This window comes from Delphinapterus leucas, chromosome 14 (assembly GCF_059928025.1).
Source record: "Delphinapterus leucas isolate spDelLeu-1000000601 "Yukka" chromosome 14, BTC_Dleu_Yukka2, whole genome shotgun sequence".
Classification (NCBI taxonomy): Eukaryota; Metazoa; Chordata; class Mammalia; order Artiodactyla; family Monodontidae; genus Delphinapterus; species Delphinapterus leucas.
The window spans coordinates 5,427,146-5,440,277 of record NC_143142.1 but is presented as its reverse complement, the minus strand read 5'-3'; the positions used below and the strand labels follow the sequence as shown (position 1 = coordinate 5,440,277).

The 13,132-nt window shown below is 57.7% G+C and overlaps 1 protein-coding gene across 2 annotated transcripts in view; it reads right to left on the bottom strand.

The window, feature by feature from the left end:
- Window positions 1–13,132, bottom strand: part of DHX37 (DEAH-box helicase 37) — a 30,703-nt gene that overhangs the window by 6,964 nt on the left and 10,607 nt on the right. The window contains exons 5-16 of one of the 2 annotated variants that reach the window (XM_022597931.2): window positions 12,383–12,531; window positions 11,118–11,210; window positions 8,976–9,072; window positions 7,975–8,088; window positions 5,119–5,220; window positions 4,781–4,895; window positions 4,064–4,159; window positions 3,778–3,860; window positions 3,081–3,213; window positions 2,548–2,624; window positions 1,993–2,225; window positions 76–187 (exon numbers count right to left, since the gene is read on the bottom strand). In XM_022597931.2, coding sequence (XP_022453639.1) covers window positions 76–187; window positions 1,993–2,225; window positions 2,548–2,624; window positions 3,081–3,213; window positions 3,778–3,860; window positions 4,064–4,159; window positions 4,781–4,895; window positions 5,119–5,220; window positions 7,975–8,088; window positions 8,976–9,072; window positions 11,118–11,210; window positions 12,383–12,531 — 1,404 coding nt within the window. The remainder of the gene's footprint in view (window positions 1–75; window positions 188–1,992; window positions 2,226–2,547; window positions 2,625–3,080; window positions 3,214–3,777; window positions 3,861–4,063; window positions 4,160–4,780; window positions 4,896–5,118; window positions 5,221–7,974; window positions 8,089–8,975; window positions 9,073–11,117; window positions 11,211–12,382; window positions 12,532–13,132) is intronic. The other variant, XM_022597933.2, reaches the window with a different exon arrangement.

The following is a 13,132-nucleotide window of genomic DNA, read 5'->3' as shown; positions in this document are numbered from 1 at the left end:
CCCTTGCCCCCCAGACCGGACACAGGTACCCTGGCAGATCAGTGGGGTGATGGCAGGGCTAGGGCTGCAACTGACCTTTTCAATGTTGAGCGCTTTCATCTGAAGGGTCAAGTCTTCGACAGGTCTCCGGGTGATTTCAGGAGTGGGGAATTTCTCAAAGTCCCCGAAAACCGTAGATGAATACAATCTGAACAGAAGGAAGCACCGGAGACTAAGAAATGTTAAGTGAATAAGGAAGAAACTCAGCCCAACTACCTGGCATTGAATCTTGACTCCACCACTTTACTAGGCAAGGTGTTTACCCTCTTCCTGCCTCACTTTCCTCACCTGTGAAATGGGCGAACACAGCAGCTGCCCCGTTGGGACTGGTGAAGATACTTCAGGTATCTTCACATAAGACTGCTTAGAACTGCCTGGCACACGGCACTCGGGACGTTTTAACTACTTTATTGCTTACGAGTTTTCTTGGCATAGTTTCTCAATTTTCTTTTCTTTTGTAACGTAAAGCAACGTTGAAAAGAACAGCATACAGCTATTGAAAACAAACAAATAAAACCCAGCATGCTGACTGGGAGAAAATACTTGCTAATGATACCTCTGACAAGGATCCAACACTAGGATTATACAAAGAACACTTACAACTCACCAATCAAAAGACAAACTACCTGACTGAAAAGTAAAAATGATAGGGACTTCCCTGGTGGCGCAGTGGTTAAGACTCCACACTCCCAATGCAGGGGGCCCAGGTTCGATCCCTGGTCAGGGAACTAGATCCCACATGCATGCTGCAACTAAGAGTTCGCATGCCACAACTATGGAGCCCATGAGCCGCAACTAAAGAGCCCGCCTATGGCGCCTGCCTGCCACAACTAAGACCTGGCACAACCAACTAAGTAAATAAAATAAAATAACAAATACTATAAAAAGAAAAAAAGAAATGATGGATCTGAATAGACATCCCTCCAGAGAACACGTACAAATGGCCCGTAAGCACGTGAAAAGATGCTCAATGTCATTAGAGAAACGCCAAACCAAGACCACTGTGAGATACCAGCTCGTACTTTCATTTTTATAAAGTAGAAAATAGCGAGCATTGGTGAGATGTGGAGAAATGAGAACCTTCGCACGCTGCTGGTGAGAATGTATAGATAAAATGGAGTAGCCGCCGTGGAAAACAGTCTGGTCGTTCCTCAAAATGTGAAACACAGAGTCATCGTACAACCCAGCAATTCTACTCCTAGGTATATACCCGAGAGGCATGGGAACAGACGTTCAAATACTTGTACACGGCAGCACTATTCACAGTGGACAAAATGTGGATGCAACCCAAGAGTCGATCCACAGATGAATGGACAGTGAGATGCGATCCCTCCACGCAACATCATGTTACTCAGCCATGAAGAGGAACGAAGCACTGACACAGGCAACAGCGTGGATGGACCTTGAAAACACGATGCTGAGTGAAAGCCGCCAGACACGGAAGGTCACATATTGTCTGATTCCATTTACAGAAAATGTCCAGAATGAGCATGTCTGGAGAGATAGGAAGTAGATGAGTGGCTGCCGGGCGCCGGTGGGTCGGGAGTGGTAGGGAGATGCAGGGAGGGACTGATTAATGGGTACAACTGATAAATGCGGTCTCTTTGGGGGTGAAGAGAACGTTTAAAAATTAATAGTGGCGATGGCTGCACAACACTGTAAATATACTAAAACCCACAGAATCGCACACTTTAAATGGTGAGTTTTATGGTATGTGAACTTTACCTCAAAAAAGGTGTTAACAAAACAACACAAAAATCGAGGTGCTAATAAACACAGGGCCTGACGTCAGCAGCAGAATAACGGAATAACCCAAGTGCCTGAAAGCCAACAGAAAAGGGGGTGCGAAGGACGGTTTCCAGCGGGACACGGGACCCCCCTTTCCTCACCCGTGGGTGGGTGACCACTGCACAGTGGCCCCAACGTCACTGGAGGGGCCCCCGGGAGCCCCACCTGTAGCAGTGGCCGGGCTCCGTCCGGCCCGCGCGTCCTGCCCGCTGATCGGCCGAGGCCTGGGAGACCCAGGTGATGCGGAAGGAGGACACGCCGGTGACACGGTCGTAGTACCGCTTCTTGACCTTTCCACAGTCCACCACGTACTTGATGCCTGGGATGGTGAGGGACGTCTCGGCCACATTGGTGGCCACAACACACAGCCGTGTCCCCTCTGGGGGAGGTTGGAAGACCTAGGATGGGGGGACGGGAGCAGCAAGAAAATTGACCTTTGTCCCACCAGAGTCAGGAAAGAATTTGTGGGACAGAGGTCAGAAGAAGTCAGCCAGGCGGGGCAGGGCCTGGAGGTGACTGTCCTCGCCTTGGGCCACTGCTCCCCAACTAAATGAGGGAAGCGTTTCTGTCCTCCGAGTAGGAGATCCCAATACCCTCTCAAAAGTCTGGGGCGCTGATCAGACAGCTGACGGAGAGGGTGACCCGGCGCCTGACCTGCTCCCACCTCAACGCCTTTGGGCGCTCCCCACCGGGCATCCAACCCAGGCCCCGCACGGTTACCTGCGCCTGCTTCTCCGGGGCCAGCAAAGAGTAGAGAGGGAGCACACGGAGGGGAAGCGAGGCATCGGGCTGCTCACCTGCAGGGGAGGCAGAGGCCTGTGGCACCCAGCTCCCCTGCTGCCCAGCAACCCTGCCCGTTCCGCCAGGGAGGCCCCCCTGCAGCCCCGCTGCCAGGGCTCAACCCTGGGCACTGGCAGAGAGGGTCGGCAAAGCCAGCCACGCTGCAGTCTCTCCTCCTCGGAAGAGCCCCAGGCCCTGTGTGGGGACCCCTAAGGGCTTGATTCTGGCCCCCCCCCCAAACCCCCAAGGCCTGTGTTCACCCAGCAAAGCCAAGCCCGGGGTTGGCGCCCCCATTACAACCGGCACCACAGAGACCTGAGGGCCTCCTCTGTGTCAGGCGGTTTCAGGAGCTCAGGGGACAGCAGGGGACAGAGCAAGCAGGAACCCCAGCTCCCCTGGGGCTCGTTGCTGGAGAGGGCCCATCGCTCGACCCAAGCCCACGCGGTGGGAGCAGAGGCCGCGGCGGGTCCCACCTCCGTCCGTCCCGTCGTCCCCTAAGTCCAGGTCCAGGTCTGAGCCCAGGGACTCCTCGTCCATTTCCCTGTCCTCGTCACCTCCGCCCGCTGGCAACACCGAGTAATTGTCCAAACTGATCTGGGGCAGCGTCTACGGTAAACAAGACATCAGCACCGCGGGCTGCGAGGGACCCTGCGTAGAGACCGGCATTGCGAGCAGCGCCTGCGGCCACGTGACCCTGGGCAGGTCACTCGACCCCATCCTGCGTCGGTATCCTCATCTAAGAGCTGGGGATGATCACGGGGCTTCTCGAAGAGCTGCCGTGAGGATGCTACGAGCTAACATACGTGCAGCCCTGAGACCACTGCCCTGGGCATCCATGCAGGCCCTGCTCAGGGCTCGGGGCTGGGCCTTCCAGAAACTTCCTCCAGGCCCCCAGTACAGGGAGCCTGGAATGTTTTAAGTCGCAGCCCACCCTGCAGCCTCCAGAGCAGCACCAGTCAACCCCTCCCTCCACGGTAGGAAGGTTCTAGACCCCTGCTGCCCAACAAGGCCACCCACAGCCCCAGGTGTGTCTAACACGACTGAGGACTTGAATCTTAATTTTATTTGGTTTTAATTAAATTTACATCTGTGCAGCCATACGGGGCTAGCGGCCACCACATGGACAAGGCGGCTGCAGAGTCTGAGCTGCCCCCTCCGGCCTCTACGTACCGTGGCCTTGGCCTTCCTCGCCCGAGCCTGCGACTTCTTAAACCTCCGTGTTTCTTCTACTGAATCTTTCTGATCGTCCTTTTCTGGGAAAAGATGAGCAAGTTAGGGAGCAGGCCATCTTGTGGCTGGTGCCAGGTGATCAGGGTCCCGGGTAGGGTCACTGCATCGATCACCATTCACTGGGGAGACAGGAGGGCGGCAAAGGGCCGGCTTTCCCGGGGGAGGCTCCGAAGCCCAGGCTGACCGCCCGCAGCCTCTTGGGTGAGGGGCTGCAGCTTGGGCTTACCTGGAGGCCTGGGCCTGGCGACCGGGAAGGCTCTCCTCAGCCTGCGGCACAGCGCGTGCACCTCTGCCTGCCCCGTCAGGAACACCAGGATGCCGCCTGTGGGGAGAGCCAGCCCCGCCGTGACCCGCTCGTTCACGCAGCAGACGCTGCCTTGGCCGTGACCGTGTGCCAGGCCTTGATCTGAGAGCTGGGGCGCAAGGAAGTGCTGATCAAACCAGGGCTGCAGAGGCCCAGACGAGCAACGGGCAGCTGCCCGCACACCGAGGGCGCTGGGACAAGGGGCTCAACAGTTGCCGTGGGAGCCGGCACCCCATCCCCCGGTATGAGCCCAAAACACGGGGAAAGCAGCTCTCCTCCGGGGAAGTGGGAGCAACTCAAGGGTCCATCACCTGGTGAACGGAACTAACGGAGCACGTGCCACGGGGATATGGTGAGAACTGTGAGGGGGTCAGGAGTGAGACTCAGGTGGGACACACCTGTTCACCTGCCCTGCGTCTGTGGGGACAAAAGGCACCCTCCACCCCCTCACCCCCTACCCAGTTAGTCCCTGAAGCCTCGCGATCCTTGGGGCGGAACACGGCAGGGCAGGTGCTGTGAGCGCTCTGGACCAGTGACGACACTGAGGCACAGCGAGGCCGAGTGGCCACCTGAGTCCCCGCTGCCTGCACCCCCGGGCCTGCAAGGGGAGGGCCGGCCTCCTCCCGGCCAGGGCCTCACCTGCGGGCAGCATGCGGTGGATCTTGCACACCTTCCGGAAGCACTCCCCACTGTAGTCTTCCAGCGGCGTCCGCTTGTTAAAATGCACGGTCACCGGGAACTGCCGGGACTCAACCTACGAGGACGCCCAGGGAAGCACAGGGTCGGGGTCGGGAGTCAGGGGTGACCTGAGCCCAGGCCCGGGCCCTCCCCTTCCCTGAACTCTCTGACCACAAAGGTCTCCGTTTGGTGCTATGATCCCACCCACCTCCCCCGCAGCAGGCGTCCTGCGCTCTGTCGCAGTCGACAGAGGGGCCCGGCCTCCCCCCGGCACCCTGAGACCCCAGCCTGGGCGGTACCTTGATGACGGGGGGCGGCTGGGCGAAGAGCCGCTGGTTCTGGGTGAAGTCCTCCACCCGCAGCGTGGCCGACATGATGAGCAGCTTCAGCGGCAAGTGCCTCTGGGGGACGAGAGACCCAGGGACCCATAGCCGCCCGGGGCCAGGAGCACTGACGGGGGGCAGCGGGGGGCCCTTGGGGGAGACCTGCCCTGCCCTCCTGGCCTCCCTCCAGCCCCACCTCGCCTCAATCCTCAATCCTCTTTCTGGTTGCCAAAGATCTAAGAAAGAAGTGGGCGGCAGTGGCTTGTTAAAGGAGCCCTTAAGATACCCCCAAAGGGACTTCCCTGGTGGCGCAGTGGTTAAGAATCCGCCTGCCAATGCTGGGGACACGGGTTTGAGCCCTCGTCTGGGAAGATCCCACATGCCGCGGAGCCACTAAGCCCATGAGCCACGACTACTGAGCCTGCGCTCTAGAGCCCAAGAGCCACAACTACTGAGCCCGTGCGCCACAACTACTGAAGCCCGTGAGCCTAGAGCCCGTGCTCCACCACAAGAGAAGCCACCGCAATGAGAAGCCCGCGCACCGCAATGAAGAGTAGGCCTGCTCGCCGCAGCTAGAGAAAGCCCACGCGCAGCAACGAAGACCCAACACAGCCAAAAATAAACAAATTAATTAATTTATTAAAAAAAAAGATAGATAGCCCCGAGGGACTTCCCCGGTGGTCCAATAGTTAGGACTCAGTGCTTTCACTGCCAAGGGCGTGGGTTCAATCCCTGGTCAGGGAACTAACATCCCCGCAAGCCGTGCGGCGTGGCCAAAAGGAATGAAAAAAAGACCTCTCCAAGTAAAGCTCTGATGGTGTGAGATGAGACGGGAGGGCCAAGCCTGGGGTCCACCTGGCACACCGGCACAACGGGTGTGGCGGTCTCAGCCCTCCCTCCCCCTCGGCGTCATGACTGCGGTGGCGGGTGCCTGGTTCCCAGCCCCCTAGGCAGCACCTACTATGCCCCCTGGCGGGCTCTGCTCTCGAGCCCTTGGAAGCTGTCCCCTGAGGCTCGTAAGGTCCAAACCCCAAAGTTCAGCGTTTTCGGCAAACAGAAGCCAAGGTGAGAGGCACAGCGCAGACCAAAGGCCCCGTCTCCTTCCTGCAACAACTTCCCCCGTCTGCCCCAGCCTGCGTACCTCCCTGCATCTCCTGTTCTCCCCACCTCCCTCACTCCGCTCCACCACCCTAGGCTGCCTGACAGTCCTCAACACGCAAATCAAGACCATGGCGAGGACTAAAATCATGGGAAGTCCCAAGCGTGGGCGAGGACGTGAACTGGCAGCCTGTACCCTGCTGGCGGGAACATAAGGGACACAGCCGCTGCGGAAGATGGTCTGGGATGGTCGAAATGGTTAAACGCAGAGCTCCCATGGGGCCTGGCGGCTCTGCTCCTGGGCACAGACCCAAGAGAAAGGAAACAAGTCCACACGGAGACCCGGACACGGACGTTCACGAGAGCCAAAACGCGGAAAGAGCCCAACTGTCCTCCAACAGATGAATGGCTATATGAAATGTGGTCCCTCCACACATGATGATTCAGCCATAAAAAGGAATGAAGCACTGACACAGGCCACAATGGAGATGAACTTTGAAAATGTGCTAAGTGAAAGAAGCCAGTCACAAAAGGCCGCATGTTGTGTCTTTTCACTTACATGAAATACCCAGAATAGGTAAAAGGCCGCATGTTGTGTCTTTTCACTTACATGAAATACCCAGGATAGGTAAATCCACAGAGACAGAAAGTGCCCTGACGGATGCCTGGAGATGGGGGAGTGCAGGAGGACGGGGTGACAGCCAAAGGGCACAGGGCTTCTTTTCAGGGTGACAGAAATATTTTAAAGTCGATCGTGGTGATGATATAACAACTCTGAATATGCTAAAAACCACTGAATTGTACACTGTAAGGGCATCCATTATGTAAAATAAAGTCACAACCCCCCCCCCAAGATATCAGGATAACACCTGCCCCAGGGCCTTTGCACCGGCTATTCTCAATTCTCAGAATCTCCTCCCACCAGTACCCCTCCTCACTCCCTCACTTCCTCCAGCCCCCCACTCAAAGGTCACCCTCTCAGTGAGTCTTCTCTCACTACCAACCCTCCACCTTCTGCCTGGCACTGCTCCCTCTCCCCAGCTTTGTCCGTCACCAGCTCACAGGTTTTCTGAGTTTGCTTACTGTCAGTTGCCCTCATGAAAATGGAAACCCCACAAAAGCAGGAACCTCTGTCCTGTTCACTGTGATGTGCTCGGTGCCTGGCACACAGCACACACAGACCTGATGTCTACTTGATAAAGGTTCTGCACTTCTAAGAACTGGGCGTGGTGAAGTGCCAACCTCTCGGCGGGACTGGCAGGGGCCAGCACAGGACTGTTCCACAGAACTCCCACCCCAGGGCAGCATCCCTCTGACGTCCGCCCCTGCCTGATCTGGCGTGGGGGAGATGCAGGCAGAGGCAGACCCTAGGCCGGGCACAGGGCAAGCATCTCAGAGCACGCGGAGCATAAGCTTGGCTGGGTGGCCCCACCAGCGCTGCGGGTTCCAAAGACCTGGCTGGCGTCTCAGAGCCGGCTGCAGTGGAGCCTGGCCCACCACGGTCTCCTTGCTTGAGCCTCTTGCTCTGGACAGAGGGAAGGGTCACAGTGGATGAGGCTGGACCCAGGACAGGGATCACACAGGGTCTGTTTACACGAAGACCCGCAGCCCAGCACCAGGCCTGGGGGGGTCCTGTCCCGGGAGACCCTCTCACGGCAGCAGCCCGGGTGTAGACCGCCGTGGGCTGTGGGAGCCGTGGGCTGGGACTCGGGGCTCCCCGGCGCCCTCACCTACCTTCTCCCGGAGACACACTATGCGGGACAGGAGGCCAATGAGGATGTCAGTGTACACGCTCCTCTCGTGGGCTTCGTCAATGACCACCACCTTGTACTGGAGCAGCAGGAAATCCTGGTGGGGGAGGTTGGGGGTGAGGCCAGCCAGCCGGGCCTGAGCACCCCAGGGTCACTGTGCACCCCAACGTGCCTGCTCAAGGAGCCCCTCTGGTAGCCAGCACAGATCTGAGAGCACTTGGCCTGCGGGGAGTCCTGGCCTATGACCCCGGGCCAGTTGCTTCACCTCCCAGGCCTCTTTCTTCATCTGTCAAATGGGACAACGGGACCCATCTCACGGGGTCATGGTGAAGTTTCGATGACAATTACTATCTGTAAAGTACACAGCACGGGGCCTGGGCCCGGGCAGAGAAATTTCGAGAGAAAAGGCAGCTACGATCTCTTAGAGCTGAGCTACCAAATGCAGATGCCCATGGGGCAGGGAGGGCAGGCAGGAAACAGGAACGAGGGGATGCTGGCTGGGGACCAGGGGCAAGAGCCCAGCGCATGCCATACAGGAAGGGGCCATCGACGCCACAACACACTCACAGCCACCGTCCCAGGTGGCCTCGAGGCAGGAGTCACCTCTGCTCTCCCAGTGACCCCTGCCCGGGGGACGTCATACAGCCCAAGAGAAGCAGTGTGCGTTTGGCTAACACAGAGTCTGTGAACCAAACCACATTGAAAATACTAGTTCCCGTTTAACGAGCACTTACGAGGTGGGGTGCTAAGGTGCTTTCGTGCGTCACACGATTTTTGTTTCAAAGCAATTAGGAGGAAGGTACCAGCTTGCAGATGGAGAAACCGAGGATCACAGAGGTTGCGTAACTTGCACAAGGTCACACAGCAGCACGGTGGTAAACACAGTGGTTTGCCAACATTCACTGCTCATACCCCAGGTGACAGCCTAGCCCCCCGCCCCCAGGCTTACCAGCCTTGCTTTGTGACGCGAGATGAGCAACCAACCTTTTGGATTTCCTTGAGCAAGACGCCATCGGTCATGAACTTGATTCTGGTCTCTTTGGTCACGTTTCCCTCGTATCGGATCTGATAGGAGACGACCCTGTGGGCACAGGCTACGGCTCGGTCCCCCAGAGCTGCAGCTGCCTGGGGCTGCAGCCGTGCGGCCACTCCAAGGTGGGCAGAGGAGCAGGCCTGGCCCCGCTGGGCAGGCGGCCGAGGGGAGGACCCACCGGCTCCCCCAGCAAGGCCCGGACACAGGCCCACCCCGCCTCCCTCTCCAGTAGCTGTCACGGGCAAGTGAAGAGCACGTCAATCAAACACACACACGGACCCTGGCTGGAGCCCGATGTGAACAACCAACTGTAAAAGCTGTTTAGGAGACAACCCGGGAAATGGGAACACGGACCGGAGCACACTCTGGAGTTATGATACACTCTTTAGTGGCGGTACTGCAGTTATGTTTTCAGAATCCTATTCTTAAAAAAAAACAAAAACAAACCAGGGACTTCCCTGGTGGTCCCGTGGTTAGGACTCTGCGCTTCCACTGCAGGGGGCGAGGGCTCGATCCCTGGTCAGGGAACTAAGATTCCCCAAGCCTTGGGGCGCGGCCAAGAAAACAAACAACCCAAAAAAACCCCAGACTCATGATCTTTCAGCCCCGCACAGTGAAACATTGAGGCTGAGATGATGCAAGACCTGAGACTTGCTCCAAACTGGGTCTTGGGTACGTGGGGGCTCATCATACTAGTCTCTCCACTTTTGTACACGCTTGAAGATTTCACACTAAAAAGCTGAAGAGAATTGGGCTTCCCTGGTGGCGCAGTGGTTGAGAATCTGCCTGCCGGTGCAGGGGACATGGGTTCGAGCCCTGGTCCGGGAGGATCCCACATGCCGCGGAGCAGCTGGGCCCGTGAGCCATGGCCGCTGAGCCTGCGTGTCCGGAGCCTGTGCTCCGCAACGGGCCAGGCCACGATAGTGAGAGGCCCGCGCACTGCGATGAAGAGTGGCCCCTGCTTGCCACAACTAGAGAAAGCCCTCGCACAGAAACGAAGACCCAACACAGCCACAAATAAATAAATAAATAAATTTAAAAGTTGACGAGAATGAAAGGGGCAGCTTTGTATGTACTGTAATTTTCAAGGTACGCATTGAAATGGCACAAGAAAGATACAGAAGGGCGTGAACAGTATGAACCGTTCACGCAGCAGCCAGACAGCGAGAAATACAGACACACAGAACTGCCTGTGCACAGAACTGTCTAGAAGGATCCACAGGAAATGTGCAGTAGTGGCTGTCACCGGGGAGGGGAGCTGGGGGCGCCTCGCCCACCTAAGATGCGAACAGAACAAGGCTCCCCAGTTTGCGTGCTGGGCCCAGCGGGGGCAGGGTTCTGTCCCCAGAGCCAGGACGGGCCTGACCCATGGCAGGTCCTGGTCGGTAAACATCTGATGCCAGTGTGGATGGCGGGCACTCTGCCTCTATACGATTCTGTGCTTTCTTTTTTCTTTCTCCTTGGCCGCGTGGTGCAGCTTGTGGTATCTTTGTTCCCTGACCAGAGATGAAACCCAGGCCCTCGGCAGTGAAGGCGTGGAGTCCTAACCACTGGGCTGCCAGGGTATTCCCTACAGGTCTGTGCTTTCTGAGCCTCAGACCACACTGGACACGCCACCCCTTCCAGCCTGAACTGGACGGTCTGGGCTGAGACGCAGGCGTCTGCATTATCAACACGGCGCGGAGCCATCCTCAGGCCAGGGCTATGCTGTGTTCAAACTGCTTTCCGAGGCAAGTCCTGCAGCCTTACTGCCAGGAGAGGGTTTTCCTCCTGGAAACCTGAGGCTGTAAATTAACCCGGCCACGCTATTCGCCTCCTGCCTGCCTTCGGCCACGTGCTGCTCTGCTCTGCCCTCAAGGCCTGTAAGGGCCACTCTGTCCCCTCACTAAGGGCCTGGCTGGCTTGTCCCTGCTTCACGACGCCCCTGGCAGGAGGGTCCTACTGTTGGCATGTAAGGAACCGCCCTGTGCTTAGATGCAGACGTGGCGCCCCCTGCCGGCGCCCCCCGGGGGAACGAGGGCCTGCGCCGTGGCTCAGGTCTGGTGGGGCCAGAGGGCCACCCCCAACTCTCCCATAGGAGGCAGAGCCCTCACCGTGGTGACAGATTCATCTCCTTGGCCACTCGCTGGGACATGGCCATGGCGGCCACTCGGCGGGGCTCTGTGACGCCAATGATGCTGTTGTCACTGGGGGAAGAGGACACAAGGCATCAGGAGGGCTCCGCCCCACCCGTCTGCCCCGAAGTCACATGCAGCTCCGGAAGCGGCCCTCACTGGGGGTGACGGGACACGGGCGCCAGGCAAGGCACCGCAGCATCACTTAACAACAGCAAAAGGGAACGGCCCACAGGGCATTCTACAGGAGACGCTCCGATAATCACGGGGCCAAGGGGTCCAGGCAGCCGCAAATAAGAACGAGGCCTAGGTGGACCTGAGCCTGCAGCCGGGGGGCTTGTCCAACCCAGCCGAGCACACATGCCTCCACAGAACCTACCCAGGGGACGGGTGGTGGATTCTGGGCAGGAAAGAGTTGACCCAGCAGGCCCGAGGCTGCTCTCCCTACAAAACTCTGCTTCCAGGGCAGCCCCTGGCTGGTGTCTGGGATCCTGGATTTCAGGAGGGCTCCCGCCTCTCCCTGACGGACAAGAGGGGCTCACTGTGCCTGAACTGCTTGTACAAACAAGGTGGCTCATGCTGACACCTGCTTTCCTTTGGGGAGTCTAGAATTGGGTAGGTACCAGGCAGAGGCCGCCTGTGTGACCAGCCCCAGTAAGAACCCTGGGCGCTGAGCCTCTACTGGGCGTCCCTGTTTGATGACATCTCACACGGGCAATGAAGCTTCATTCCTGTGTGACCCCCGCCCTGGGAGAGGGCTCTGGGGGCCTGGGCCTGGTTCCCCCAGACTTCACCTCGTGAGCCTTTCCCTTTGCCGGCTGTGCTTTGTGTCGTTCACTGTAATATATCACAGCCGTGAGTACGATTACATGCTGGGTCCTGGGAGTGTTCCCAGCAAATTGCTGAACCTGGGAGTGGTCTTGGGGACCCTGACACACATGGGTCAGAAGGGCCAACAGGAGTTGACACGCCATCCCTCCCACCAGGGACCAACCTAAACGTTTTACACAAATTCAGTCATTTCATCTACATAACAACCCCGTGAAGTAGGTGCAGTGATGAACCCTATGTCACAGCTGAGGAAACTGAGGCCCAGAGAGGTTAAGGAGCTTGCCCCAAGTCACACAGCACGGCAACAGCAGAGCCGGGATTAGATCCCCAGGAGCCCTGCTCCTAACAACTTCCAGGGGCCACGTCTCACTGTCACCTGACGGACCTGTGGGGACCCTGTGGCCAGCCCCCACCTGCTGTAGCCTGCTTCGTAGAGAAACTGGGGCACCTGGGTGGTCTTCCCGCTGCCGGTCTCGCCACACACGATGACAATGGGGTGCTCGGCCACTGCCTCCATGATCACTTGTTCTTCAGAGAGAATCGGGAGCTTCAGCCGCTCTTCCTGGCGAGAGAGAGGAAGTCAGCACTCACGGAATGGGGGTGGGGGGTTGTCGTCCCCTGCAGAAGGGCGGAGGGGATGGGGGGCTTTGCTCAAAGCAAGATTACGTAGGGTGACGTGGTTCCTATAAAGGCAGCAGCCGGCATCCAGCCAAGGGGGACAGGTGCGCTCGCTGGAGGATGGAAGCCCTGACGGCTGGGGAGGGGCAGAGACATGGGCTGGGTCCTCGGGGACAGCGTGGTGCAGAGAAGCCCCTCTGGGCACAAGGAACTCTTGCCTGCTGCTGGGGGGAGACTACACTTACGGCACAATCACTTCGGCAAACAACCGGGTGCTAATTTTACCAAAATCGAGAATGTGAGATACAGCGATTCCTCTTCTAGGTACTCACACGTGGGTGCGCGTGCACACACACATACACATGCTCACACAAGTATTACATAGTGAGGGAGAAGTTTCATGAACCCCTGCTTGCCCTTGTTATGTGTGAAGCATGCTAGCACGCTAATTTTAAACATTCTGTTCTCCATCTCTATTCCATTCCGTTGGTTTAAAAAAAAAAAAAAAAAGGTGCTGGCCATCTCATGACTCCACAATGGCTGTG